This window comes from Drosophila ananassae, chromosome XL (assembly GCF_017639315.1).
Source record: "Drosophila ananassae strain 14024-0371.13 chromosome XL, ASM1763931v2, whole genome shotgun sequence".
Classification (NCBI taxonomy): domain Eukaryota; kingdom Metazoa; phylum Arthropoda; class Insecta; order Diptera; family Drosophilidae; genus Drosophila; species Drosophila ananassae.
In genome coordinates this window covers 3,908,573-3,933,150 of record NC_057931.1, presented here as the reverse complement: position 1 = coordinate 3,933,150, position 24,578 = coordinate 3,908,573, and the positions used below count along the sequence as shown (strand labels likewise).

At 39.4% G+C, this 24,578-nt stretch overlaps 3 protein-coding genes across 3 annotated transcripts in view; 2 read left to right on the top strand and 1 right to left on the bottom strand.

Moving 5' to 3' along the window:
* Positions 1 to 24,578, bottom strand: part of LOC6504085 — a 100,664-nt gene that overhangs the window by 64,632 nt on the left and 11,454 nt on the right. The gene's annotated exons all lie outside the window — the stretch shown is intronic.
* LOC6503569 (protein mono-ADP-ribosyltransferase Parp16) lies at positions 2,205 to 3,972 on the top strand. Its single transcript, XM_001964104.4, has 2 exons — positions 2,205 to 2,824; positions 2,886 to 3,972. The coding sequence occupies exons 1-2, from the start codon at positions 2,396 to 2,398 to the stop codon at positions 3,816 to 3,818; spliced, it is 1,362 nt and encodes a 453-aa protein (XP_001964140.2). The 5' UTR covers positions 2,205 to 2,395; the 3' UTR covers positions 3,819 to 3,972.
* On the top strand, positions 21,332 to 22,177 carry LOC6503570. The gene is made up of 3 exons (XM_001964103.4): positions 21,332 to 21,662; positions 21,728 to 21,806; positions 21,867 to 22,177. The coding sequence occupies exons 1-3, from the start codon at positions 21,435 to 21,437 to the stop codon at positions 22,091 to 22,093; spliced, it is 534 nt and encodes a 177-aa protein (XP_001964139.1). The 5' UTR covers positions 21,332 to 21,434; the 3' UTR covers positions 22,094 to 22,177.

Below are 24,578 nucleotides of genomic sequence, written 5' to 3'. Positions count from 1 at the left end.
CGTCAGTGTAATGATGATGCTGATGATGATGTTGATTATTTTCAAGTGTGTGCCATATGTTATACCCCCTCGTCAGAGACTTGCCACATTTTGGTGGCAACAAATGGCACAAATCAGCCAACAGGCTGCGAGAGCCGGGCAACAAAACGTTGAAAGGGAAAAACAAATCAGTTTTTTATTCAACCTGCCAGGGTGATGGAGGGCGAGAGCCATCTCACACACACACACACACACACACACACACACATATATATATATATATATATATCCTGTGTAAAAAAAAGGACTCACCAAGGAGCAAAAGTTTATGAACCATAAAACAGAATGGAACGATGCATAGGCATGCGATTTTTTTGTCTTTATTTTTATTTTCTTGCCCTTCCACCTGGGGGGCGTTTCTTTTTTTTGTCCGCCAGACTTTCACTTCCACTTTCACCTGAAAAGTGAAAGTGCTTTGCATGTCGTTTTGGCCCTCTTTAAAATGCCGTTAGATGGCAAATATTTCAGCCATTTTTCAGCTCAAGTTGAGTTGTAAAAAGTTCAGTGAGAGGCAAAGATTTTCTTCTCAACTCTAGAATATTTTCATTTCAAGGTTTCCGGGATTTTTATTTTATTTTATGAGAAGTGGGTAGGGTTTTCTTATTATTTTTTTTTCTTAATAGAGTTAGGGAGATACTCTTGTCCGTGTGTCCGTTGGTAGCAGAGGGAGAAGATCTACTTAAAGTTTCTACTAAAAATCATTTAAATTTGAATCAGATAACTTGTTTATTTTTTCTTTTTTTAATTTTAAGTTTCTGTAGGTCCTACAGCTCTTAAGTTCATGTGTCCGATAAAATTCAAAAAAAAGAGTATACAAGCTTCTTATTTCTATTTTTTAACTTCTTGCCTTTATGACCATACTCGTGCTGACTTTTAGTCCCTTTCTGTCTGTATGTCCTTTAAAAAAAAGAATTCTAAAAGAATAAAAAAACTTCATCTCCTTTTTAAATCAAGCCCCTCTGACTGCCTTGTTTTATGGTTGTTATATAGAACATCTATCCCCCGACATCCTCTTAAATCCTATCTGCCGACATTATTTATATTCCCATGTCCTTTGTAAATACAAATTTTATTATCCCATTTCCCCCGAAAGCGAATAAATCTTAGTAGTTTGGTTAGCCAGAGGGGTAGTGCTAGAGAGGAAATATATCATTTCCCGTTTTTGGATTAATATTTGCGGCTGTTATCAATTATCTAATGGCAATCGAGCAGAAGCTGAGATGCAATTTGAGGAATGCATTTTCCGAAAGATTACCGCAGTTATCCTGCGAGACAGCCAGCCAGTCAGTCAGCCAGTCGACCTCTGTGGCTGACAACACTCAAGTACTTAAAGGAATTGCTAAACTATTAAGCTAAGTAAGGTTAGAGGATTACAGAGGAAGAAATCGGGGCAGGGCTTCGACTAAAAGATTTCCAGTTAAAAGTGATTAGAGTTGAAAGCCAAAGCCATTACTGGCTTTTAATCTCTGTTAGTCTATTAATTATTAATGTTATAATTATATTTAAATATTAAATTACTTTTTAAGTGGCTAGTACTAGTTTCTCTCTCTGTAATTCGATTCAATTTGTATGGGGAATAAGTCAATGTTGGCTCTTCGGTTGGCAAACCGGAAGCGCCAATCCGGGACCAGGACGACTGCCGAGCCGGAAAAAAAAGGTTCAACTTGTTGCAGTAACTTTTTCACACTACCCTCCCCTCCCCCTCCTAAGGACACACACTAATACTAACACACACAAGATATATGTGGTTTTATGGGAAGCGATAAATGTTATTAACTTGGCTGGCAAAAGTTTTGTAATTGAACGGCCCGGCATCTCAAAATTAGTTGGCTACAACTCCGCCGAGAATTGGCCTTCAAGATTTATATATAAATAAGTGTAAGTGTGTGTGTGGGTATATCCTTTCTATATATAGGCCAGGACTAGGCCAGAACTTGGCCAGGACTTGGCTAGAAAACTTGGCAGGCAAGAAACTTGGCCAAGAGAGAAAAACGAGTGATGGCATTTTGTTCGGGTTTTGGGTTAAGTGATTCATTATAGTTGCGGAAAATCGGTTCATTATGCTAATCTATTTTGGCCAAAAGGGATGGGGAAGGATAAGAATAATGGCCAAGACATATAGTACTCTTTTTTTGTTAACAAAGTAGTCGTGGGACTTCAACTCACATCGAGTATCAGTCTCGTGTAAGGGACATTTCGATCTAGTGACACTTTTCGGTTTGTTTCGGAAGACCTCAGATATTCATCAGACGAATTTTAAACAAATATCCTCTATATATTCTATAATATAGATATTCTATATAGAGTAGAATAATATCCAAAACCAGAACACACGACCCATCCAAATTAAACGTCCATGATGCATTTGAATGCGCCCTATCACAGGGTCTTCGATACGATTCCCTACGATCTCCCGCCCTGGGTGGACACCACCTTCAGTCATCGCTCGCCCTTGTGGGCGGGGCCAGTTCAGGTTTCCGGTTCCGGTTCCGGTTCCGGCAGTAATGGTATCAATAATGGTAGTCCTGGATCAACTTCCTCGTCTTCAAGCACCACCAGCACCATTAGCATCTCAAGCTCATCGAGTGGCTACCTCACTGGATCAATTTCAGAGTCGATATCCAGTTCATATTTCCGGCAGGATGACCAGGAGGGTGGACATGTCCTGTGGTCGGCCTGGTGCTCTGGTGGCGAGGAACCGGAGGATCTGCCACGTACGGATCCGGAATATATTAGACCAGGGATACTGGAGACGGCAATGGCGCCTCCTTTCAGTGTTTGGCAGGTGAGTTCTAGTCCAGGCTTAGTCCTTGGTTATCCTTGCAAAGGATTATATTTCCTTTCAGATACGAGCCATGGAACGTTTAAGGGAACTCTTGGAGGGCAATCTCATTGGCGCGGACGCCAAATGGATGCTGTTCGTCACCTCGGTGATGAGCTATCGCAGCAGCAGCCTGCTCCGCTCCTGTGCCCCGCCCACAGTGCGTCCGCCCCTGGACGGACGGCAGCTTGACGCCTTGACCCTGGCGGTTAGCAATCTGCCGGATATGCTGCAGCTCCAGCGCCAACTGAAGTCCAATCACATGCACTGGGGACCGCTGCCGGACGAGCAGGTGGCCCTGCTCCACTGGGTGCTGATCGAGAGCGGTACGCCCTCCCTCCGTCCGCTCCTGAGTCATGAGCGGCAGCGCCTGTGGACGGAACTGGGCCAGCGGCCGACGGGCACGCCCAGTCTGGTGTTCCAGGTGGTGGGCGGCGGCGGGCAGGACACCCAGGGCCAGGAGACCGGCGCCAATGAGGCGATCTGCTCCGTCTATGGCATCTCCTCGTCGTCGTGGCTCTTCTATTCGGGCGAGATGGACGCCCTGTATCCGATGATCTGTGTTCCGGAGGATCCGGGCCAGGAGGAGCTCCAGTTGCAGCAGGACCTGAGGCGGGCCTGCGATCGGGCTCCGGTCTGCGCCTGCTGGGGCCAGTCGCTGTGCGGCTCCTTGCTGCGCTGCGTCGCCATCTGCCAGATCCGACAGGCCAAGCTCCAGGTGTGCTATCTACTCATCTACACGGTGTCCGTATCCCAGAGACCCAATCTCCGCGAGATGATGGTCGAATGGCAGCAGCAAGGCATCCTCCAGCCGGGACGCTCTCATAACGAGGGCGGCCATCCTGGGAGGACCAAGGATTCTCTGGCCAAGGGGCCATTTTGGCGCATCGGTTGGAGCAGCCTGCTGAAGCATGTGGGCTTGGCTCTCAACATCCTCTCCAGCGGACGCAGCTGGTAGGCAGGATGCCCCTTTTCAGCCTGCTCCTTGCAACCAAAATTGTTTATCTGTTTCACGAAGTTTCACGAAGCTGGCGTTGCTTCTCGAATATAAATAATCGAAATGCATATTAAACGCTTGAATTAAGCCAAGGCAGAGTGCTTTGGTCCTTTCAGGACATGCCTTAATCCTTGAGGGGGCAGTGGGATGGCGAGTTTTAAGCCCCAAGTGGAATAACTCTCTGATGGATAAGTGTTTAATTTTTAAGGGCTAAGGATGTCCACACCTCCATTTATTTTTTAGATTAAGAAATCTATAATTTAGTAAATAATTTAAACTATTTTTTAGTTAAAAGATATATATATTTGTTATTAAATTTTTATAATTCTTTGCCGACTAACAACTATTTATGCGACAGCTCTTCTGCTCCAGAAACTTAGAAACCTGCCTTCCACCCACTCTCCATATATCCTGATCTGATCCTGGGGCCATCGGTTGTGTCCTTTGACTGTCCGCTGGGGCGTAAATTGGGCAGTGAAGTGCGGTGAACATTCCGGGGGATAATGCTCCCTGATTAACTCCAACTCAATTCCCCCGAATCCGGAATTGTTTCAGGCCACTACTCCACATCACCCAGCCGAGAGAGAGAGTTTAATTCCTGGGGGCTCCTTTGTTGTTGCCGCGGAATTATCCGTGACTGAACCTGATCATATATGCCACATATACATATACACTAAAGGCATCCAGGGAAAAATAGTCCTTGAGGCTATCAATGGCATAAGCAATTCTAAATAATTTCAATTAGCGTTTGAATTAAGTAGTGTTTATAGTGAGGCCACTGGAATGTGGCTTGAATGGTATATAGCTTATGATAGGACATTAAGGACACGTTTAAGGACACAGTACAAGACAGGAAGTGCAGAGGAACAGAGCCAAAAAGAAAAGCAATCTGATTATTGCCAAAGATATGGACTCTTTGGATTTATTATGAATTCGTCTTTAATATGCGAAAAGGCAATCGTGTGTACAAATAATGTTAACGCAAATAAACACACAGGATGCCAAGAGGAGAGACAGAGAGAGAGAGAAAAGTCCTGGGGAAAGTCAGGAGGGAAAGTGGCAGGTGGATAAACACCAAGGGAGCCGAAGAAGAATTGTTCCAAATGGTCACGGAAATGGAAACGTAACAAATCTTGATCTCGTTTTTGGTTGCCTGTCAAGGAGGACACCCTTTCCCCTGTATCCTTGTATCCATGCCACCCACTCCTCCTACAGTATCCTTGCCACTTTATATCTGTATCCTTAGCCATGTATATTTGTATCTGTATCTGTGCATCTGTATCTCTCCATCGTCTTCTGGCCCAATTTATATGCACAACTGTTCACAGTCAATTGCCATTTCAAGCAGCTCGCTTCCTTCCTCCCCTCGCTTTTATTTTATTTTACTTTTATTTTATTTATTTTATTTTCTTTTTACTGTTTGCTTTTACTTTTCCTTGCCGTATTGCTTTATTTTTCTGTTGTTTTTGTTATTATTACAGCATTGTTTTTCTGCTTGCGACTCCATTTAGCGTATTTATTTTCTTATTTTTTTCCACTTTTTTTTTTCTTTCCTGCCCGAGAAGTCGTGAGAAAATTCCTGGAAAGTTGTGAAAAAATTCCACTTGGCTTAGGAATTTGTGGAATTTATTTGAAAACCGTTTAAAGTTAACAGTTTACAAATTATTGAAGTCTTAAATGGAAATTAATAATTATTCTTCTTAATTTCTATCAAAGTAAAGACTCTTATTAAGTCGAAGTATTTTTGTATTTAATAGTTTAATTTTGAATAATTTTTTCTCGAATCAATTCCCTCGTTACTAGCCGTACAATGTGCCGCAGCGCCTCTAAGTATGCTAAAGAAGCCCTTAAATCCTTTAAAACAAAAGGCAAATGCCTACTAATTGAGTTTTCCAGAGGAAAGAGCTCTTCAGAGTCGACTCACTCGCCTCTTAACTCTCGTTTAATTTCTTTTACATTTCACATTTTGCATTTACAATTTTATTTATTTATTTTTAGCCGCCAAGATTTATGCAAATTGATTGCGAGTCTATTAAATTTGCATATTTATCAATTTGTTCGTTTTTCAGTTTCAGTTTCAGTGTCAGCTCTTCCTCCAGCCTGGTTTGTTCTTCTTTTTTGTATCTTTGTTGTTTGTTGGTGTTTTTGTGGCATTTTGCTGTTTTTTCAATAGACTGTTGCTTGTTGTTGTTTGTCTTTTGGCAACATATTTTAATTATATCCTTGGCGCTTGATGGCCCCGAGATATTTCCACGCGATTTGCATAGAGACGAGTCCTCTTGCCATCCTGTTATCCTGCTATCCTGCGTCACTGCCTAATTAATAAAGATGCAATCCAATTAGCATTGGCAAGGAGCCAAACAAAAAAAAACGTCAAAGCGGATTCCAGGACGTAGGACGAAGGACGAAGGGACTCCAGGACGATAAAATATTAAATAGGCGCAAAAACTAAACCAACTGTGACAATGCTCTCGCCATAAGGCAATTATCATTATGATAATTAAAATCTATGGCTAATTGTAATTAGGCAGGGAGACGGATATCCCAGCTTCCATCACTCTTAAATACAAAATAAATCTGATTCCGTCCCGACGACGGAACTCTCTTCCTGAGTTCTGATGTCTGCGTCCTCCTACAAATTATCCCAAAATGGTGGAACTGCCTGCCAGGATGGAAAGCTGCTAATGGCATTCGGAATTTAAGGCTCTGGATAATCCAAAGCAACTATGTCGGAATAATTGCGTAGCCACAGGCATAAAACAGACCCCGGAATGCGCCGGAGAGTTCATATAATTCTGTGATAAATATTAATGGGGGTGGTTCCTGGCCTCCAGACTTGCAACAAAAATTATTGAGCCACAAATAAGCAACTTAGGGTGGTTTTAGTTAAGTATTAAATATTTGGGAAATATTTTCGCAACTCTATTACATTTATTTTATTATATTATATATTAGAAGAAATTCTCAAATACCAAAGCTAATTCTCCTACAAACCCAAGTACTTTCAAGTACCTCCCCGCCAAAAACCCCAAAGAAAAGTCAAACTTTCAATTACCTTTCGAGGAAAACCACTTAAACAGCACTTGTACTTGGGTACTTCCCAATAAAATCCAAAACAATCAAAGCCACAAAGTCTTTTTAATAGAATCTTCATTCCGAATCTGCCAGAGTCATTCCTGCCAGAAGGCCAAGACTCTCTCTCATTGCGGTTCGAGTGTAAAAAAGTTTCGAATACGTTCTGGTTTGGTTTACAACTTTGTTGGCACTTTTGCTGAATTCGCAAACTATATCGCAAGGATATCTGTGTCTTTTCGAGAATCCAAAGGTTTTCCTCCACATTTTTCCGTGCGTGTGTTGGATGCATGGAATTTGAGGAAACTCGTAAAGCAACAAAAAGAAAAATTCAAAAAAGAAAAAGCAACAGTATTGGCAACAACGCTTTTTAATGTCGCTAAGGGCGACATTTTCCTTTACGACCCGCCCACTTTTCCGCCAAAAAGGGGGCGGTCCAGGACCAGGACCAGAACTTATCTGCATCTGCACACTCAGCCCAAAAAGAAAAACGGTGAGGAAAATGAAGAAAAACAAATATAAAATGAAAAACCAAAAGGGAAAAACTAAAAGTCGACCATTCTGCCGAGCCATTAAAATGCATTCACATGCGTTTCGCAAATGCTCGCATTGTTTGACAGCTATCCTTAGTCCTTAGTCCTTTTTCCTATTTTCCTCTCTACCTCTCACTCTGTACCATTTATCTAGCCGTTTTCCCAGTATTGTTCTGCTGCCGGAAAATGGGCAACTCGGACCCTTGAATGGCCCAGAGCAACACTTGGTTGTCACTTCACACGAGAACGCTACAAAAGAAGTGTCTTTGCCTTTAAAGCGAATATGGAAATTGTCAACTTTAAATGGGAAAACCTTTAAAAGAAGTTAACTAAAGTTATGTTTTAGATTTAAGGTAAAAAAGACTTTGATTGTTTTTTGGTTGGTAAGGGGAAGTCTGTCTGAGACTTTATTGTGATCATATTTATACTTTGTCTTGAAGTTTTCTTTTCATTTATTTTATTTAATATATAAATTAAAGATTGTCTACTCTTATAAATAATTTAAATATTAATAAACTTTTTAATAAACAAAATAAACTGTAAACTTCTTCTATAAACAAAGCTTATTTGTACAGAATTGAATAATTTTTACGTAATACCTTTTTACCTTTTAAGTAATATTTTCTTTAAAATCTCGCCTTTTAAACCTTTTTAAAAAAAACTACTTAAAAAATCCCTTAAAAACTTCAACTAAAAACATAATTTAATAACTTTTTCCTCTTTAATAACGATTTAATTGCTTTATTAATTGCCTCAACCGTTGCATTGCATAACCATAATGAGTCAGGTGTTAAGTGGTCCATTGGCTAATAATCCCCTCCCGCCTTCCCGCCCAAAGTTAATCCTGGATCAAGGATAATGTAAAGTAAAAGCTGCAAAAGCTGAAATGCAGGCGCAAAGTTACTTTGGCCAACAACGGCAATTAGGTTCGATGTGCCGTCGTCCTTTGGCCAATAAAAGTCAGCTTCCTGGACTACGTATAACAGGACTATGGACTATGGACCAGCAGCCAGGCTGCCATGTCCTTTTAGCCTGTTAAACGATTTCTATGGCGGATGAGGGATGAGTTTCCGGTAGAAGCGTAAACAACAACAACAACAAATACAGCAAAAACAAGGGAAACTTTTCAGGGGGCTGGGAGTAGAAAAGAAGGGGAAAGGGAAGGCTGCCAAGGAAGTGCAAAAAACAACAGGAAGCGGCCAAAATGAACAAATCAGTCGAAACAGGAAGGAAATGCTTAAACGATGACAAAATCCCAACGATGCCAATGTCAGAAAATATTAAATAATGTGCCAGCTATTGTTGTGGCTTTTATTATTTAAAGACAGATTTTTCTAACTGCGTGCCATAGGGCGTATGCGTGATTTTTTTTGGCTAATTCATCAAAGGATACCTTTAAAGCCAGGCGATTTAAGCATTATTTTGAATGAATTTTGAGGAGTGGAAGTACTTCCTTCCCTGATCACAAAATGGTATACTATTTCCTAATCGGATGAAAAATGGCAGAGTTATGGCTTCCGGAAGGGGGCGAACTGAGGAAAAGCGGAAAGCCCCACTATAACATAGGGGAACCCCTTGGAAAATTTCGAAAAATTGAAAAACGACATTTAAGAAACATTTTGAATGAGGGATGGAGGTACTTTCTTCCCTGATCACAAAATGGTATACTATTTCCTAATCGGATGAAAAATAGCAGAGTTATGGCTTCCGGAAGGGGCGAAATGAGGAAAAGCGGAAAGCCCCCTATAACATAGGGGAACCCCTTGGAAAATTTCGAAAAATTGAAAAACGACATTTAAGGATTATTTTGAATGAGGAATGGAGGAAATTCCTTCTCTGATCACAAAATGGTATACTATTTCCTAATCGGATGAAAAATGGCAGAGTTATGGCTTCCGGAAGGGGGCGAAATGAGGAAAAGCGGAAAGCCCCACTATAACATAGGGGAACCCCTTGGAAAATTTCGAAAAATTGAAAAACGACATTTAAGAATTATTTTGAATGAGGAATGAAGGTACTTCCTTCCCTGATCACAAAATGGTATACTATTTCCTAATCGGATGAAAAATGGCAGAGTTATGGCTTCCGGAAGGGGGCGAACTGAGGCAAAGCGGAAAACCCCACTATAACATAGGGGAACCCCTTGGAAAATTTCGAAAAATTAAAGAACGACATTTAAGCAATATTTTGAATAAGGAATGGAGGTACTTCCTTCCCTGATCACAAAATGGTATACTATTTCCTAATCGGATGAAAAATAGCAGAGCTATGGCTTCCGGAAGGGGCGAAATGAGGAAAAGCGGAAAGCCCCACTATAACATAGGGGAACCCCTTGGAAAATTTCGAAAAATTGAAAAACGACATTTAAGGATTATTTTGAATGAGGAATGGAGGAAATTCCTTCTCTGATCACAAAATGGTATACTATTTCCTAATCGGATGAAAAATGGCAGAGTTATGGCTTCCGGAAGGGGGCGAAATGAGGAAAAGCGGAAAGCCCCACTATAACATAGGGGAACCCCTTGGAAAATTTCGAAAAATTAAAGAACGACATTTAAGCAATATTTTGAATAAGGAATGGAGGTACTTCCTTCCCTGATCACAAAATGGTATACTCTTTCCTAATCGGATGAAAAATAGCAGAGCTATGGCTTCCGGAAGGGGGCGAAATGAGGAAAAGCGGAAAACCCCACTATAACATAGGGGAACCCCTTGGAAAATTTCGAAAAATTAAAAAACGACATTTAAGCAGTATTTTGAAGGAGGAATGAAGGTACTTCCTTCCCTGATCACAAAATGGTATACTATTTCCTAATCGGATGAAAAATAGCAGAGCTATGGCTTCCGGAAGGGGGCGAACTGAGGAAAAGCGGAAAACCCCACTATAACATAGGGGAACCCCTTGGAAAATTTCGAAAAATTAAAGAACGACATTTAAGCAATATTTTGAATAAGGAATGGAGGTACTTCCTTCCCTGATCACAAAATGGTATACTATTTCCTAATCGGATGAAAAATAGCAGAGCTATGGCTTCCGGAAGGGGGCGAAATGAGGAAAAGCGGAAAGCCCCACTATAACATAGGGGAACCCCTTGGAAAATTTCGAAAAATTAAAAAACGACATTTAAGCAGTATTTTGAAGGAGGAATGAAGGTACTTCCTTCCCTGATCACAAAATGGTATACTATTTCCTAATCGGATGAAAAATAGCAGAGCTATGGCTTCCGGAAGGGGGCGAACTGAGGAAAAGCGGAAAACCCCACTATAACATAGGGGAACCCCTTGGAAAATTTCGAAAAATTAAAGAACGACATTTAAGCAATATTTTGAATAAGGAATGGAGGTACTTCCTTCCCTGATCACAAAATGGTATACTATTTCCTAATCGGATGAAAAATAGCAGAGCTATGGCTTCCGGAAGGGGGCGATCTGAGGAAAAGCGGAAAACCCCACTATAACATAGGGGAACCCCTTGGAAAATTTTGAAAAATTAAAAAACGACATTTAAGCAATATTTTGAATGGGGAATGAAGGTACTTCCTTCCCTGATCACAAAATGGTATACTACTTCCTAATCGGGTGAAAAATGGCAGAGTTATGGCTTCCGGAAGGGGGCGAACTGAGGAAAAGCGGAAAACCCCACTATAACATAGGGGAACCCCTTGGAAAATTTCGAAAAATTGAAAAACTACATTTAAGTATTATTTTGAATGAGGAATGAAGGTACTTCCTTCCCTGATCACAAAATGGTATACTATTTCCTAATCGGGTGAAAAATAACAGAGTTATGGCTTCCGGAAGGGGGCGAACTGAGGCAAAGCGGAAAACCCCACTATAACATAGGGGAACCCCTTGGAAATTTTCTAAAAATTAAAAAACGACATTTAAGCTATATTTTGAATGAGGAACGGAGGTACTTTCTTCCCTGATCACAAAATGGTATACTATTTCCTGATCGGATGAAAAATGGCAGAGCTAGGAACGGAGGTACTTTCTTCCCTGATCACAAAATGGTATACTATTTCCTGATCGGATGAAAAATGGCAGAGCTATGGCTTCCGGCAGGGGGCGAACTGAGGAAAAGCGGAAAACCCCACTATAACCCCCTTGGAACCCCTTGGAAAATTTCGAAAAATTTAAAAACGACATTTAAGCAATATTTTGAACGAGGAATGGAGGTACTTCCTTCCCTGATCACAAAATGGTATACTATTTCCTGATCGGATGAAAAATAGCTGAGTTATGGCTTCCGGAAGGGGGCGAACTTAGCTTTTTAATAGAAGTCTTCTCCTTTTTCTAAAAAATAGAGAAAAACCTCTTCTTTTTTAAATGAAACTTTTGCTTGAGATTTTTGTGCTCCAATAAGCGCTTGTCCGCAAATTAAATTAAAATTTGTATTCAGGGCTAGTTGTTACTATTTTTTCCTAGCAGTTTGCTGTGTTCAGTTTTTTGTCCCCATGATTGATGGGGGGTTTCTGGGACAACCGTGTGAGCCGTGTGTTTCCAATTCGTTGGCCATAAAACTGGGCCAAAGCCGTTTTTATTATTGCATCTGGCAACGATGGGTTAATGCCTTTTGCCAATTTCGCCGACGGCTGACTCTGACGCGTTTAGCACTTGTTTGTCCTTTTTTTTGTGTGTTTGTGTTTTGTTTTGTTTTGAGCAGCATTGTTTTTGGCTGTTTGTTTGTTTTCAGGACCATATTGTGTTGAGGGAGGGGAAGGAAGGCGATGGGCCATGGGCCACGGGCAAAGGATGATGGGTTTTTGTGGATGGGAAGTTTTTAATAACACTGTACGGATCAGCAACAGTCAGCATTCGTTTCAGCATCTGCTACTGTTTCGCTTTGAGTCACACTTTCTGGATACAAAAACGCAAAAAGTGAAAAAATACGAGGCACAATGGACATACAGGACTTTGCAGGATGCGAACGAAGGACTCCGGCAGAATCATCAAATTTTATGATCGCACTCAAACGCTCACGTGCCAGTAGAGCAATTAATGCGTTTATGTGTCAGTATTCCGGCGTAGAAATTCCACCTTTTTATAGTTACCACATAAAATGGCAAATGGACGGGCAAATATTTTTTACAGTGAGAAAATTTAGGGTCAAGCAACAGGCTTTCAAATACCAGAATCCAATTTAATGGCCCTTCATCCGCTTAATGGCAATAAAAAGAAATTAAACGATTTTTGTATTACATTTCTTGGAGCTTTTTTAATTTAATTGTTTGGAGAATTTCTAGGAAGCCTACAAGTATATATTCTTTACAATATTAATTTTAATTTCTATTTATTAAAAAATAGCAATTAATCATAATATAATTTTCAAATTTTAAAAGGTTATGCCGATCGGACTACCAGGCGTTTAAATATCAACAGAATACTTAGGTATTTTTAGGAAATTAATGCCTTTCGATTATTGCCCAATTTTGATAGATTTCAAAGGATATATTAGGGCTGATTCCAAAAATATATATCTTTGCCAGATCGGACGAAAAATGCCCAAGATATGATCCATCTTTGGCTAGAAATTTCAATTTCGAGGCTGGCAGAGAATGAAAGGTGAAATTTTGTAACGTTTTCTTATTAATTCAACGGCCTGCAACTGTCAGTTTAATTAATTTGGGAATGTTTACAATTTATGCCCCGAGAACCGCTTGGATGGCACATCAATTAGTCTCAATTAAAGACTAATTTCACATTTGATTCGAGGGTGTGGGAGGTGTACTGGTCCCAATTCCAGGGATGGAATTGGGAGGGAGGTTGGTGGATATCCAAAGGACCAAAGTCCAAAGCATTCTGCTCGTTTTTGACCTTTCTTTCAAGTTGACGCCATTAATGGTAATGTTGGTCTTTGGGGCACATTTTCCAGCTTATTAACTTGGCCATTTGCACCGTGTTTTGCTGTTTCTCTCCCTCTCGCCTCTTGGGGGTTTTTCCTTTTTCCCATTTCTTTTCTTTTTTCCATCCTTCTCTGGCAAATCCCACTAAATTTTATTTGAGATTTTCCAAAAACAACTTTTCCGCACTCCTCCCTGGCCACCCTGGCGCTATCAAATTTTATTTTCACATTCGCGTGCTCTTTAATGTTAATTTCTTGTTGGCCATGAAACTATGTCCTTTTTCCGGGGCTGGGTAGGCGTCAAGTTGCCAACGATGTTTGCTCTAATGCCCTCCATCCCCCCGCCATCCTCCTTCTAGGAATTTCCCCCACATTTTCCTACCAGTTTTTTTTTTTTTGTTACTATACATAAATTGAACATTTTGCCGCAATGCCGCACACATTTTGCCTGTTGCTCAGCAGAAAACACTGGTTGGAGGGCCGGGTGGATTGGAGGAAAATAAAGGCAGGATCAGGGAGGAGTGGTGGGAGTGGCGGGGAGTGTGGTGGAACAGATGGCAAACCACTCGACACAGACAAGGACGATGTAATAAAGTTAGAGCCTGTCAGGCGGTGTGCCACAAAAGAAATGCGGTTAGACGGAACGGAAATAAACGCCCCCCTTTCACTCTTTTTTTTTTTTTTTTTTTTATTCACTTTCCCTTCTACACACACAAACACATAGCGAGTGAGAGACAGGACAATACCATGAACATGTCATTGTCAAGGACTCATCTCATCTCAAAAACACACACAATTCAAAAATATACAAAACATTCCCTCGTACATCTCGCATATCGGGGCAATCAATAAAGAAGTAGCTGCCCCACTGATTCCGGACTCGGATTCCATTCCCCCCCCAAAAAAAGGACCCTTAAGGACTTACAGGACACCCAAAGATTATGATGCTACCGCTGCTGCTCCAGTTCCTGTTGATGATGTAAGCCAGTTGCCAAAAATCCGCTAACGAAGCAATTAGCATCTGGGCCAGGTGGCTATCAGTATTTTTATCTATTGAAGTGCACTGAGATTTTTAAGGGGCGATAAATGGGGGTTTTAAAGGAGGATTGAATCTTGGTTTAGATTCGAGAGAAAATATACTACAATTTTTGGTTTGAAGAAGGACTAAATAAGCGTGTTTGGCGGGAATTCGGAAAGCCAACTCAAACCTTGAAAATAGACTTCTTTTTTGACAAAATTTCTTCTAAAAACTTTCCAACATTAATATTATATTTTCTATTATAATTTAAGCTATTTTTAAGGATCAAGTAATATTTGTTTAATATATATTTTAAAAGCTTTTAAGGTAATATATTAAAAATATTCTCAAAAACCTACCTCCTGGAAGTCAAGGTGTTTTTATAAAGTTGCATTTCCCTTTCAGTTTTTTTGTTTACAAAAATTGTTCCCATTCCTTAAATCATTAGGTTGATATTATAGTATAACTATCCCCTTAAAAATCACCTTTTTTTCCACAGTGTACTAGAGCTCGTTAGGTTTCTGTGAAACTCAAACATGTGCTGTCTATTAAGGTACAGTACTGGTCATGGGAATAGCGACCCCCAAATGGGAGCCTGTCGCCATGGCCCCCGGCTAAGAGGGCTGCTAAAAAGAGGGGGGGGGGGGGGGTGGGGGCGGCAATGGCAGTTTGAGGGGCGGGAGGCGGGGCAGATGTCCTCCACAAAGGAGGCAAACAAATTAGTTAGTTGGATTTGGGCTCTTTGCTTTCAGCGGGTGAGTGTAAACAAAATCCGAACGTAATGCGGCTTAAGTGCTCTTCCGTTTCAATTCCATACCGTTTCCCATCGGATTCCGGTTCCACTTCCGTTTCTAAATCATTTTGTTTCTGTAATTAGTATTGACTTGGTAAGAGTGTTTGGTTGAAATAAAAAGATTCGTTGAAATTATTCCCCAAACACATTTAAATGCCGCTTAAGTCCTGGAATAGACCGCCCACCTGCCCCGCCCTGGCTTTAACCATCAACCGGATGTTAGGGTGGGGGGGAGGATGGTAATTAATTATGTATAAAAATATTCTTCATTTTTGTGTGTGTTTTTTTTTTTTGAGGAGGGAGAGAGGGAGGGAGCAGGGTGCCTGGCAATTAAAAACGACGCAAATCTCGCCCTAAGACCCCAATGGCTTTGTATTTGTTTTTTACTTAAATAATTTTTGGATTTTTCCATTTCCATTTTTTTTGTTTTTTAGCCAGGATGGATGGCTTTGCTTTTTTGTTGTTGTTGTTGTAGATTTCTAATTACAACAGCCTCTTGGCCTGGGCTTTTGTGGGCTTTCGCCCAGAAGTTCTTTTGAGACGCGGCTTAATTATGTCTTCCCATGGCAGCCGAAAATAAAATTTAAATAAATAAAGTGGGAGGAGCGCAGGATTGGGATGAGTGGGATATACGATAAAATTTTCAACAAATTGAAATTTGATAGAAATATTTATGTATATTGTGTGTTATGGAAAGTTGAGCCCTTGAAAGTTGTGTTTGTTGGACTTGGACTTGGACTTTTTTGCGTGCGCAGCCCAGATTTGGATTTTCAGGGGCGGCTTTGGACCAAAACCACCCCACCAACCCACCCATCATGGCCTTCTTCCCTTTACTCACTTTCTTTTTTTTTTTTTTTTTAAGCCCAACAACCAACCCACCCCCTCGGGCTGGCATGGGTCCTGTGTTTGTTCAGCCTGCGGCCCAAGCTCCAGCGTAAACAAAATTTCAAATTACATACAAAAATGTTAAAATGTTGCCGTGTCAGGTGGGCCAAGGTGCCTGCTTGCCCGCCTCACAGTGAGTCCCGAAACTCTAGCCACAGGGCTAGAAATTAAATGAAATGTGGCGGCAAAAAATAAAATTTAAGCCTGGCACACAATTCAATTAGCTTTTCCCCACCCACTCCTCTGTGTGAGTTGCATTTTAATGCCGGATCTAATTTACTTTTTATTTTTGGCACTTATTTGACAGCACTGTAATATTATTTATTATATGTTTTGGTTTTTAAGTGAAGGTTTTTATAGGGAAACATTTTTTAAAAATTATCAGAGAGATTATAACTAGAGGCCAGAGCCCAGAGCCTTTGTTTTTCAAGCCAGCGTTTAGAAATTAGTTTTTAAAGTCTTTTTTTTTAATAAATATTTTAAATTAAATATTTTAAATATTTTAAAATTTATTTTTGGAATAATTAGTATTTTTTTACCAGTATTAAGAATTTCAAATGTCAAGTACTTAGAAACTACTCAGAGCCCCGTAAAAAATACAATAAAATAGTTAGAAACTTCAAATACTCTTTTTAAAAGTCTTACCCATTGTATTTTATGACAAGCACTAATTCTTTTTTATTAGAAAACAAAACTAAAAATAAAATCTTTGGGAAAAACCATAAAAGAATTCTTGGAATAATTTTCACTTGAACTTGAAGTCAAACGAAGCGAAAGTGATTCCCCCAAACTTTGCCCCAAAACGATGTTGGGGAAAAAAAAAACCAGAAAACTTTTGTCTTCTGCCACAAATTCGAAGCTAAATTAAGCGACCGAAAGAGACAGAGCGAGAACGTAATGAAAGAGACAGACTGTCGTCTGGTGGTTTCTGGAAAAGTTTCTCTGGAAAACTTAATAAACTGTCTAAAATTTGAGTTGCCTGTATGTTTTGTTGGTCCGGAATTTACTTTGGCTTCCATTGTTTTTCAGGTAAACACAGATTCCATTCTCTCCCAGAAAACTTTCATCTCGAATTTTATTTTATTCTTTTTTATTTTTGTTTATTTAAGACGCATCTGTTTTATTTATGGGATTTTTTTTATGATTTCACTTAAGTTGAGCTGGCGATTTAGTTGGGAATAAGGAAATTGAAAACAAAATGAATGTCCAGAAACTACTAGGATTTGGACCCTCATCTTGAAATGTCCCTTTTTCTTCCTGTGGTTTCTCTCTCGCTCTTTTCAAACACACTCCCACACACAGCCAGGCACTTACCAACTGGTTGTGAAAAACTTTTAACGTAAAACTGTTCAAATACAAGTTGTTTTTGGAAGGAAAGTCTTCCACTTTGGTCCACCCATGTTAGGAGAAAGTGTAGAGACAGCTTTCCCTTGCGGTCGCCCAGGGCGATGCCAGGATAACCAGGAAGTGGAATAAAAAATATAAAAAAAAAAATAAATAAAAAGAAGAAAGTGCAAAGTGAAAGTTGGTTGGGAAAAAGTTTTTCAATTTGTTTATGCATCCAACACAGAGATGAGTGAGTTATTGCATTAGAATTATGACTGGGAATGGTTTCTTTTTTGGATTTAAACAGAGGATGCTATAGAATTACAACAGGTTGATGGTACTGTGGATACAATACAGTAATTACAAAAATATCCATCATCAATTTCCATGAAAATTATTCCCTTTATTCCCATTCCCATTCCCATTCCCATCCCAACAAATAAAAATTTATTAAATAATATTGATGTGGATGGCAAATAAATAATTAATTTATTATGGGTGGCAGCTTGATTGGCGAATTACAAACACCCACATCCACACACACACATGTGTGTGTATAAAATAACAGTATACATATATATTCGCATTATTTGGTTTTGCTTTTGAAAATTATGAAATGACAGGCAGGCGATGATATTTCATTTACTTTGTGGAAGCCCCGTCCTGCGGAAATGAGAATTGCGAATGGGAAACACCATATAGCCACCACGGGGAGTGGCTATATCTGAGGGGGCGGAGAAGGTGGGGGTCAGAAGCCAGGATATACACGCCAGGTTTTTCAGGACTCAGGACTCAGGATCCTGGGAAGCTGGGATGCTTGGATGCTGCTACCGCTCTTGTTTCGTCATCGTCATCGGCCACTGACAATGATGGAGGAAGATTGATGCCTTTTGCCCTGCCCCGAAATGAGCACACCAATACACATACACCAACACTCACACATTCATAACTCTACACACACACACACATGGCTAAGGGTGAGCCTTGAATTAGGGATGAATATCCTGAATGAATTGGAAACTAAATTATGGATAAGATATCAAATTCTATTACAAAAATTAAAAAATAATAGATTTAGGGGGAAAAAAAGATTAAAGAATTTACAAATTATAAATTTATACTTTTTAAAATCTTAATTTTATTTTTAAAGATTTATTTTTTACGTATAACATGTATCTATCATCTAGGCTTGTTGTAAATTATTACTTAAATTGAAAAAAAATTATTAATATTACATAATTTATTACAATTTATTTTCCATTTTTTCACAAAGTATTTCAAACTAATCCTTTTACTTTAATGATTTAATAATTGCTTCAATAATTGTATTATGTTTTAAAAACACAAAAATTAAAAAAAATATTAAATTAATTCCTCTTTAAATAAAAATATAATAAATATTATTAAGTTATAGTTTCTGTAGAATACTTTGAATATTTGTTCCATCCCTGCTGACCCTAGTCCAGTGATTGCCTGAGAATGTCATTCAGAAAGCAAATTGTAGCTTTTGGATGATGGATCGTTTGGGATTGTTTGAAATAATTAAGTCTGTTTCGTGTGGCTATTTTTATATTTTTATTTAAGGCTTAACCTTAATGAAACATAAAGATAAAATAAATACTATGAACCACATTCAATGGCGGCCATTCAATGCCAGCCAGATGCTCAACTTTATCAAGCATGATTTTTAATTACTGGCATTTAACCTGCTCCCCATTGGGCACTCGAGGGGGGGTCTCTCCAGCGACCCCTTTTAACCCACCCACACTGCCATACACTACCACACACATACTGTCAAACACACACAGACAGAGACAGAGACAGAGAGAGAGACAGAGAGAGAGAAAACAAGAAAATGCAATTATAGAGGGAAATAAAACAATTGGTGGCAATCGTTGGCGCTTTTCCCGTATATTTTCCAACCATTTCTTCCACTTGTTTCCAATTCGAATTCGACTGGCTATGGACGTTGTCCGGCGGCAACGATTTGGCTGCCCGGGAAATATTAATCACTTCAATGGCTGGGAATCAATAATTAAAAGGCATGAGGGGGCCACAGAAAGAAACTGCACACACACATGCAATCCAAACACACACACACACACACACACACACACACACACACACACACACACACACACACACATACTCTTATATCTGAGGAGAAGAAAGGCAGAAATGAACGGTAAACAGCTGCTGGCAGATATCAAGCATACGCCCTGTATGCCTTGGATGAAAAATCTTGTTTCTTTCTCTCACTCTCCTGGCCCTGCCAGTAGAGAGTCCTTTTCTGCAGGTGCACAAAAGTTATTAATGGTTTTTGGCGGCTTACGCAATTTGTGCTGTTATTAAACTTGCACAGCCTTTGTGGGTGGGTGGATGCGTTGCAAGGACTGGCATCCAGCATCCAGCCACAAGGACATGCAACAGCCGGAGTGACTGTTGCAACCTACCTTCTTTCTCTCTTTGTGTGTGTGTGTTTGTGTCTTTTTGATGAAGGCTTAACTCTTTTTTTTTTTTTTTTTTTGCCATCTACCATGCCATCAAAAGCCGCATGGCCAAGGACTCTCGCTCGCATCTGGTCCGGACTGCTGCTGTCCAGACACCCGGCCTTAATGAAAATTTCTCGTCCCAATCAGCAATGCCTGATTAAGTGAAACTTGTTTTCGATTCATTGCCACAAACAAAAGGCATTCAAAGCTTATAATCAACTTGATGTTTCCCAAATCGAATCAAAAATAGGCACTTGTCCTCCAGTTATGCCCACATCGAAAGTAATTTAATTAATTAAAAGCAAATTAATGGAGTTGTGTGCTTAATGGATGAAGTTGCTTCTTGAATTTTAAATAAATATGTAGCAGGTAGCTAGGTTAGAGGTTCTATATCCTTTTTAAAAAATCTGCTAATAGAGGCAATTTCAGAAATACCATTTCATAGTCTATTTTTCTGCCATGGTTTGTTGGTCCAGAGATCCTGGCAGAACTACTGGCGTCCTGGCATTTGCAAAATCAAATGCTCCTCGTATGGGAGTTGTGCAGGAATTTCTGGTATTCCGGTTTCCGTTCCGACCAGTGGCAGCAATCGGGGAATGCTGAGGCCAAAACCAACTAGACATATCCATGGGATACCTCACTAGTCGAATCGAATCAAATGCAGGACATTCACACACAGATACTACATAGTAGTAGTAGTAGTGTTTGGAAGTGTGTGTGTGTGCCTGTTTGGAGAATATCCTTTGTTGGCCATGTCATGGTTAACGCATTATTCAGTCTCTAACACAATAATTTCTCTGATTGCCGGACATGCCACAAGGACCAGTACCAGTACAGTACAAGACAGGACTAGAATGTTTGCCGAGGCAATCGCCAACAGGATATAACACAAGGATTTTGTGGCTTGTTCGGGGTGGGGTTATCGTTATGGTGGCTTTATGGTTATCCAGCTTAAGCCTAAGCTTCGCACTCCGCATTCATGCCTCCTCCTCTCTCCATGTCTTTAAAATGTTGCTCTCCAGGATGATTTATAAGCCCGACAGGTCCTGTCCAGGATCAATTAAATCAACACCTAACCATACATAATTGAGCTTTAGACTTGGAGATCATTGGAAATGGAAATCGAAATATTAAGAGGATTTTTCTCTGGATTATGGTTCAATCTTTTAAAGACACACTCCACACTCCACGTTCCACACTGGTGACATAATTGAATTTTCATTTCGGGCTTCATTTGGCTATAAGGATGAAGAGAAGGCCCCAAGCCTCTCAATAAATGAATAATTAAAAAAATAAAATGCCAAAAAAAGAAACTAATTTCGTACCGAGTCCTGAGCCTACGGCTTATAACTTAAGCTGCCTGAATTTTGGGGGCTTTTTGTGTGAAGCCTCTTTTATTGGAAACTCATTAAAAAGTTGTAAAAATAAAGCATTGTCCTTGCCACTTCTGGGTGGGTTTCAGGAGGCCAAGACAGGGAAAGAATAGTCTTTTGTATTTCTTAGCTCCAAAAATAAAACTTAAGCTTTGATTCTAAAATCAACAAAATTCAAAATTCCCTTTCTGGTTAAACCAAACGAATAAATTCCATTTCAAGGATATTTCCGTCTAGAGTATGAGTAAGCCGAATCAGCCCGATCAGCATACGTTGGCCAATAAGCAGGTCCATGCCAAAAAGAAGCCCAGAGCCCACGATGAGGGCGAGGTGGCCATCAGGGAACGGGGCAAGGATCGGGACTCCTCCGGATCGGATAACGAAGGTGCGGCCGATGATGTGGATCTCCAGCCCGTGTCGGTGGTAGATGATCCGAGTATACTGCGTATTGGAATAATGGCAGATTCTGTCAGTTTCTTTCTCTCTATTAATTTTAATATTTTAATATTTATTTTAATAATTATTCCTTTTAGGAATTAACTTTGGGCTTCCTGTTAGCTGGCATTGGTTATCATCGCGAAAAGTTTCGTAGCTACTTAATGGTAGACTCAGGTTGGTATTCTGTGACTTTGCTTCTATTACTGGAAACTATACCTCTGGAATATACTTCAGACACTCCACAGGACGAGCTGGAGAACTTCTTCAACTCTCTTTATAGAAAAAGCAACATGGGCATGGTCATGATCGACCACAACACTGCCAAGAGGCTAAAGAATGTGATTTCACGTTACCACCAAATGCTCCCGATCCTGTTGATTGTCCCGACCAAGAACACTCTACTGGAATATCTGGACAAGAAGGACAAGAAGCGTAGATTGCGCCAACGTGATGCCTACTAGGACACAAGTCTAGAAAAGTAGTCTTTTTTAGGAACTATTTGACAAAGTTTTAGAAAATTAAAATTTTAAAATAGTTTGACTGAAGAGGAGTGTTTTTTTTTAGGATTTATGATATCTGGTATTTAATAAGTAGCTCCTTATTTTCATATATAATACCTGTTACTATTACAATTCTTACAACTTTTTAAAGTTTAAAAGCTTTATTTAAGCCTTTAATTATTTAAATTTCTCTCACTTCTATGTCCTTCCTGAAAACATTAAGCCATGAAGCCATGTAACATTTTCCCAGAAACTTTCCCAGTTAAATATTTATTTTTTTATTTAAGCTGATAATTTTGAATTGACTTTGCTGGCCATTCAAGCAGGCCAATAGTTCCTAAATCACAAATAGCCTTGATTGAGACAAAATATTCCATATTTCTGCTGTTCATTTGGTCCGGAAAAATAATTTGCATTGGCAGTTGTGGCGGTTTATTTGCTTTTGGCCAAAATACCTGGCTGTCAGAATAGAGCAACTCTGCAACTGATTCGATTTTCCTTGAAACAAAATAATAAAAGCTGAATGGGAATGCGAATTCGAATGAAGTCAAAAACTATTAACCCAACAATTGAATTGGCGGCTTTTTTCTCTCTCTATTTTTTTGCACTTTGTTGCCATTTCAGTTGCAGGGGCTTTTGGCCAAAATTAATTACAATTACCTTTGGATTCGTTCAATGGCACTTTGGCGAATGGCGAATGGTTCTGACAAGTCCGCTAAAGTGGATGGTTTTTGGCCCCCAACCCAAAGAAAAAAAAGAAAATCTCAAAGTTTTTGAACTGCCAGAGACACAGGATCTCCGTATCTATATCCTGTATCTTGTAACTTGTATCTTCTTACTTGTATCTTGTATCTGTTTCTGTAAGTGCGGTTAACCTGAGCTGTCATCTCCAGTGGCTCGAAAGTTGAGTTGTCGGACCAACTACTTATTAACCGCAAAACGTGGTCATAAATTTGACATGCTCTCTCATCTTCAAAGGTCTGATATCTCTCATATATGTATATATATTTATTATTTAATAATTTTTTTTTCTGTCGGAAAATCATGGGTCAATCGAAAGAATTTTTTGTTTTTTTGCGCCTGATTAGGTTTTTGGGGGAACATTTAATTGAATCGTTGGGCATTCAAGCAGCCGGAAACTTCGATTCCGATTCGGATTCTGATTCCGATTTCGTTTCCGTTTCCACATCCTGGCTTAATTTATGTGCATATTTACCTTTTCCAGGCCAGGCCTAGAAGCAGCCAATACAAATATATATATAGCATCTCTGATGTATATATTTCGTTGGATTGGCAATCTAGGAAGGGGCTTGGGGAAAAAACTGTCGGCAATTAATTTGTTTAGTCGCGCCAAAGTGAATTAAGAGGAAATCTGTGAAGCAAAAAGCTCTGGACTGCCAGCTCCTATTTTCTATTTAATCCACTAAAGTCTCACTCAACCAATAGATATGTATATATATTTGTGATTTCATTTATATGTGCATGTCTGGGCCGTTCTTGGTCTTTGATTTTATCGGCGTGAACATTTCAAAGCGTCTTTTGAAGGCTCTACAAAATCAACAACTGACACAGAAATATTTTTTTGGAAGGGGGAGATGAAAGCAAAAATTACACAGAAAAAAAATAAATCTTTTTTTTAGAGAAAACTTTTCCCAATAAGCCATTTTTATTAATTACACATACAAAAATATTTTAAAAAGACATAAAATATTTTAAAAAGAGAACTTTCCTCCGAAAACTTTTCTCCAAAAACAAACTCATTTATTTCTCTACATGTATCAGGTTAACTTTAGCCCCAAGGGCCTTCATCTCGGTGCGTAAATTTAATTACACTTATGAGTGAAGTTTTCATGAAATCTCAGAAATCCCCAGAACCTCGAGAAACTCAAAGTCAGGGATATTCAGATAAGGTTTTGCAACTGAAGGCAGCCTCAGGTGTCTGAAGCGTAGAAGGTTGAGGATGTTTAATGAAAAGAAACATCAATAATTTATCCTCGAGCATCTCAGAAATCTCTGGAAAATCCGAGCAACATAATAAATACAACAATGAGCCATTATTATTAAAAGTGTGTATATAAATATTGATTTTGAGCTTGCAAATTGCAATTCTCCAATCCGGAATGTAGCACGTTTCCTTGTTATCTGCAATTTGCATTTTCTATTTGTAATTGGCAGATCTCCATCTCTGTTTCTTTCGGTTTTTTCTGATTATATTTTTTTTTACAGTATTTTATACAGTATATGGATATTTTTTAGAAAGGTCCTCCCGTAGGCAATACTCTCAGGATAATGCACCACAAAGCTTCAACTTCAATTTCGTTTAACAAAAGACTCGGTCGGGCAAACAAAGCAGCGTCAAACAGAGAAGGATATACAAAAAAAAAAAAATAAAATGAAAGAGACAGTAACATAAAAAGAGACAAAGACAGGTATATAGAGGGTAGAA

Coding starts and splice junctions, on each gene's coding strand:
- LOC6503569 (XM_001964104.4), top strand. CDS start 2,396: ATGATGCATTTGAATGCGCCCTATCACAGGGTCTTCGATACGATTCCC. Junction 2,825..2,885: donor CTCCTTTCAGTGTTTGGCAG/GTGAGTTCTAGT, acceptor ATTTCCTTTCAG/ATACGAGCCATGGAACGTTT.
- LOC6503570 (XM_001964103.4), top strand. CDS start 21,435: ATGAGTAAGCCGAATCAGCCCGATCAGCATACGTTGGCCAATAAGCAG. Junction 21,663..21,727: donor TTGGAATAATGGCAGATTCT/GTCAGTTTCTTT, acceptor TATTCCTTTTAG/GAATTAACTTTGGGCTTCCT. Junction 21,807..21,866: donor CTACTTAATGGTAGACTCAG/GTTGGTATTCTG, acceptor AATATACTTCAG/ACACTCCACAGGACGAGCTG.